The sequence below is a fragment of the Eucalyptus grandis genome, chromosome 8 (assembly GCF_016545825.1).
Source record: "Eucalyptus grandis isolate ANBG69807.140 chromosome 8, ASM1654582v1, whole genome shotgun sequence".
Lineage (NCBI taxonomy): Eukaryota > Viridiplantae > Streptophyta > Magnoliopsida > Myrtales > Myrtaceae > Eucalyptus > Eucalyptus grandis.
The window spans coordinates 29403562-29409249 of record NC_052619.1 but is presented as its reverse complement, the minus strand read 5'-3'; the positions used below and the strand labels follow the sequence as shown (position 1 = coordinate 29409249).

At 38.4% G+C, this 5688-nt stretch overlaps 2 protein-coding genes across 2 annotated transcripts; both read right to left on the bottom strand.

Moving 5' to 3' along the window:
• Positions 1–1351: 1351 nt before the first annotated feature.
• LOC120286084 (rust resistance kinase Lr10-like) lies at positions 1352–2746 on the bottom strand (the record flags this gene model as incomplete). Its single annotated transcript, XM_039299436.1, has 1 exon — positions 1352–2746. A coding segment is annotated over one exon (1212 nt), but the record flags the coding sequence as incomplete, so codon positions are not given.
• Positions 2747–4203: 1457 nt separating this feature from the next.
• On the bottom strand, positions 4204–5407 carry LOC120287133. The gene has a single exon (XM_039299828.1). The coding sequence runs from the start codon at positions 5386–5388 to the stop codon at positions 4204–4206; it is 1185 nt and encodes a 394-aa protein (XP_039155762.1). The 5' UTR covers positions 5389–5407.
• Positions 5408–5688: the final 281 nt, after the last annotated feature.

Genomic DNA, 5688 nt, shown 5'->3' with positions numbered 1-5688 from the left:
CGGTGAGCCTTCCGACGAATGGCTGAAGCCAACCATCCGCCTAGCCCCATTCGCAAGCCGTGAGCTGGATCGGAGCGTGTTCAAATTAGGTAATAATCTTTCTCCAATTCAATTGGAATATTTCATTCCTAAATTCGGATTGATTGTTATTTGATAGGTGATATGTGAGATATTAAACAAATCTAATTAGGGCTTATTGATAAAGTTGATTTAATTACTAATATGATCCATAAAGAAATTGGATAATTTTTTTAATTATTTCAACTTATTATTGAATAATTGCATTGCCTAGGATTGTGATAATCTTTAGTTTGACCCATCTTCATTTTTTTTTTATTATGTTTGATTCTAAGTAAGTGACCTATTAGGATTATGATATCTATCAATCTAAAACGCAAGATGATGGATTATTTTTCCCAATATCGTAATATTTTATTAGAATCTCGATGGATGCTATATTTGAAATTTTGTTTATATAATTGCTAGCTTTTATGACATGGCATATATGAAATGATAGCTGGGTGTCATCTCTCTGGGAACTCCCTTGCTTGGTTTTATTTAAAACGGAACCAAAATGATAGCTGGGTGTCGTTTTCCTTGGTCCATGAGCATGCCCGGTTTGAACGAGCTGTCCTTTTGTTGAGTTTGAGCGTCACTTGCTGTTCTTTTTCGAGTTTGGACACGAGCTAGAGTCTAGAATGGAGGACCATTCTCATGTGGAATTTCACGACCACTAAAGATATTAAGTTTGTTAATTTTTTCCACTTTCTACTTTTTTAGCATCATTTTTATGCTGCTTTATTTTGATAATAATATAACTTAAAATTTATACTTCTCTGTCTGCGATCTCTGAATGAAACGCGTTCCTTATGAACATCAGTGTCTTGAGGAATGTTTGCTTAGTAGGAAAACTCATGTGTAAGGGACAACAATGAGGAATATAATGCTTGTTTTGAAGAATGCAAGGCACCATCTCATGTCTTATCATCAAGTGAACGCACAAGTTCTTACTGCATTTAGGGATTGAGCTTTCGTAATACATAATATGCTCTAACATAACATCACATGTTCAATTTCCATTCATCATAAAAGGCAAAATTGTCAACCTACTCTGTCTTTACTCTTTGACATGTGCCAGTCATTCATCGGTTAGGCTTGGACCCATCCCGTGACATGAGGACCAAGTCGAAGATAGCTTGAGCAGGTAGCTATCTTCGACGTGGGTGATCAAACAAAGGTTGAAGGGTGGGGATGAGAGGTTTTGATGGAAATGAGAGAGATTCATTGCTCAAAATGCAAACATTGACACAAAGAAAAAATTACCTTGTTATACCAAGACAATTCACATGAAACAAAAATTGAATGAATGCCATACAACATTCATCATCATGTATAAAATATGGACATAACAAGTCTACCAGAAAACACTAGTGCCATATGAAAAACATGTAAAAGCTTCACAGATTACATTTTGAATGATGATACATCTTGATAGTGCTATTTATAATTTTTGCATCTAATTATAGGGAAACAATCACACGATACATGATTTCATAAACTCACGGTCATGATAAAATTGGGAACCGCTAGAAACTATTGGAGTACTTGACGAAGATGAGACCGTTTCAAGTTCTATCTCAATGTCAACATCATCAATGGGTGCCTCTCTTGGATACAAAAGTGGTTTTGGAGGTAGTTGTAGTTTATCCATATCTCCTTCAAGCATATCTAGGACTTTCCTCATCGATGGCCGATCATTAGGGCTCAATTGTATACACCATAGTGCAACGATTATCATCTTCCTCGTTGTTTCTCTTTCCTCTTCTATGACATCTACCATTTCAAGTTCCTTTTCTTTGCTAAGTTGATCATAAACCCACAAAGGAAAGTAAATTTGACTCGAACGCTCTGCATGTGCATTTAGATTTCTCCTTCTACCAGCCATTTCCATTAATAACATCCCAAAACTATAAACATCAGCTTTGTAAGAAATGCCACCAATGTCTTTATAGAATAGCTCAGGAGCCATATAACCCAAGGTTCCTCTTGCTGCAGTCAGCGATACTATACTGCGATCGGTCGGATAAAGTCTTGCAAGTCCAAAGTCAGAAACTTTCGGAGTGAAACTTTGGTCTAAGAGAATGTTGTGAGGCTTGATGTCAAAATGTAGAATTTGCATATCACATCCCCGATGTAGATACTCTATCCCTCTAGCTATGCCAAGAGAGATCTCATACATTTTCTTATAATCAAGAGGATCATCACCATCCTTATAGGAAATGTGTTTATCCAAAGATCCATTCGGCATGAAATCATAGACAAGAGCTTGTTTGGAGTATTCGAAGCAAAAGCCAACAAGTTGCACTACATTAACGTGGTGGATCCTTCCAATTGTGGCCACTTCACTTATAAAATCTTGGCCATTAGATTTTGATTTGTTCAAAATCTTAACCGCAACTTCATTACCACTTCTAAGTATTCCTCTGTATACAAAACCATATCCCCCCTCACCTAACTTGCATTTGAAATTTTGTGTGATCCTCTTGATATCCGAGTAAGAGTACCTTATGGGAAAAAAGTTATTGTGAGCTCGTAAAAACTCTTCGATGTTTTCATCGGTCGCTTGATGCCTTCTCATCCACTTCAAGATTAGAAATATCAATACACACGGAGCTCCAAGTATGAATTTTGTTGCTAGGAAATGGACTGCGGAGAAATTTAGCCATCGATTAGCATAGTATGATAATTTTTTTTACACATACAATTTTTGTTTGTCAGAGTGCTAAATGAGAGTTTCATAGGTGTGAAGAGAAAAGGACTTATCATACCCAAGACAAAGAAGAGATTCCATACGGCAATTCGACCAAAATCGTTCATGATATACCGCGTAGAATCATCTGTAGATAGTAAGAGAATCCGTGAGAGATTACTAGATATGGTTAATTAGAATTAACGACCAATCAATAAAAAACTAGATCCATTGTTTTAGCAGTTAAATAATAAAAGCAATTCATGTTAAGATATACCCCAAGTGAAGGATAACTTCATACAGTCACTACAAAGTGCAAAGACACTTTTGTTAACTGAAATTTGCAAGTGGAGAAGTCTAGAATAAAAAAAAAAGAGTGAACAAGTTTCAGTTTTCTAGATAACGCTTAGATCCAACTTTATTCTATTCACTCATGAAATCCATGTTATCGTTGCATGATCTTTTCTTTTGAAGAAACATGTTTTCGCTTTTATTCTCCTAAATGTACCAAATGTTCATAAGTTCCCCATAACAATAACATCAATTCAAGGGACACGAGCTACAATCAAATCAAGCAATTTTCCCCAAAAAAGGCCTAATTCCCTAACAAAAACCCTCAAGTTCTAGTCCAATTTTGGCCCAAACCTTTTTTGTCCAAAGAAACCCCAAACTTTAGGTATAGTCCAAGATTTGCCTCAAATTTTGTTTTGTTTAATAAAATCACCAACTTTTAATATATTCCAAAATTTACCCCCATGGTCTGGTCCCAATTTGACATGACATTTCCACATCTATAAAAGCTCCACTTCAGTAAGGTGACATGGAAAATTATTTCCAAAATGAAACCATTCTAAGATATGAAAATTAGGGACAACTAATGGCAATTTTCGGTTAGAGGGTTGATGGGGTAGATTTGCAATTAGAGTAAAAATTGGTGTTGTTTCTTGTAGACAAAAAAAGTTAGAGATAGATTTAGGATTTGGCCTAAAGTTTGAGGTTTTTTCTAGATAAAGAAAAGTTCGAGGCAAATTTGGATTGGACCTAAAGTTTAGGTTTTTTAGACAAAAAGTTCGGAACATAATTGGGACTAAACTTAAAGTTGTGGTTTTTTTAGTGAATAAGGCCCCCAAAAATAAAAATAAAGAAAGAGTGTCAAGTCCAAAAAAGCTCCACAGATGTAAAATAAAAGAGCAATCCACGCCAAATCTACTAAAAATCTTACTGAACTTTTTCACTAAACAGATGTGGCAATTTTTTTTATTGGGTATTAAAGAAAGTAATGATTCGTTAAATCGAACCAACGTATTACAATATCCAATGAAAAATACACATTACTCAGTAAGTAAATTTTGATAAGATCCCTCAGTAGAGCTAACATTTGAGAAAAGGATGAGGATGAAGAAGAAGAAAGAAAGTAAGAGAGTAAAGGAAGAAAAGCTTCAGAGAAAGTCCGCTTACAGGAGTAATATGGTTCGCACCACACCTCTGGGTACATAATCACACAAAGGCAGAAAATTACCGACGAAGATGGCGAAGATGGCAAAGACGGCAGAGACGGTAGAGACGGTGGAGATAGCGATGAGGGCGGAGACGCCGGAGACGCCGGAGACAGCAGAGACGCCGGAGACGGTGGAGACACCAGAGCCTGAGACGGCGGAGACGGCGGAGATGGCGTAGACGATGAAGACGGTGAAGACAGCACAGACAGCGAAGACGGCGAAGACAGCAAAGACCAGGAGGACGGCAAAGACGGGGAAGACGGTGGAAGACGACGGAGGCTGCGGAGACGTCGGAGGCTGCAGCGGAGGCTGCGGAGACATCGGAGGCGGCGGAGGTGGGGGAGGCGGTGGAGGTGGCGGAGAAAGAGGTCCAGAATAATAGAGCCTGAATCCTTCAGCCATCCTGTTGTGGAGGTCCACATACGTTGGGCTCACACAAGCCATCATGTTGTGGAGGTCCTTATACGTCGGGCTCACACGATTATACCCATACATTTTCGACAGCCGGTTATAAAGCGAGAAGAGAGTCATCATGGTTATGTTGCAAGAATCCTTGATGTCCCCTACATGTAGATCTTCTGGAAACCCATACACAGCGTATGAGTACCCCTTCATTTGGGAAATATTAGGGGGCGTATCAGAAGGGTATGCTCCCTCAATACATGGTTCAGTATTGATATACCAAGCAGAAGCAACAGAAGCAATGGGCTGCGAGCACTTCATGAAGACCACCGGCACATATGAGGATACATCAAAATAACTGTATGGATCATAATCACTAAAGTTGGAACTCGCCAATGAGTAACGAGGGAGGGATGAGCAATTACTTTTTTGCAGTCCATCGTCAACCACCGTGATATTACCATAGAAATCATATATGGAATCATTGTTATAGTAAATCGATTTCACATAATATCGACCAGCATACAAATATAGAACGGTGCGATTATTTTCACAAGCTAGCTCATACTCAGAGCGGCCGCAGCCTTTCGGGTCACCTTTCAATCGAAAAGGATAGTGTATGTCACGAACCTCACCACAAGACGAAGCGGCACATGAGTGATTCTTCTTCACACCGCAACTCGTCCTCAGTAGCAGTAGAACATGCAATATGAAAAGCAAAACACGGAACATGCTCATGGAGCTCAAAGACTTAATTGTCTCCCTATCGTTTGCAATGAAAGTTTTTGCTAATTGGCAATGTGATGGAGGCCTAGTTGTATGAATGAAAAGTGTCAAGAGTCGTCGGTCATACAAATGTCCAAGTCAACCAATAAAGGCAAGTCTAGTGAAGAAAAGAGGAAGTAAGTATCACGTCGAAATTGCAGTCCTTGCAGTCAAGGTGTCAAAACACGGTATTGGAATTATTTATGCTAGCTTTCACATTGATTAAAAAAGAAACTTCTTTGTAGTTTTCAGATTGAATCAAAATCCTTTCAA

Bases quoted from the DNA above. Each gene is read 5' to 3' on its own strand.
- LOC120287133 (XM_039299828.1), bottom strand. From the start codon at position 5,388: ATGAGCATGTTCCGTGTTTTGCTTTTCATATTGCATGTTCTACTGCTA.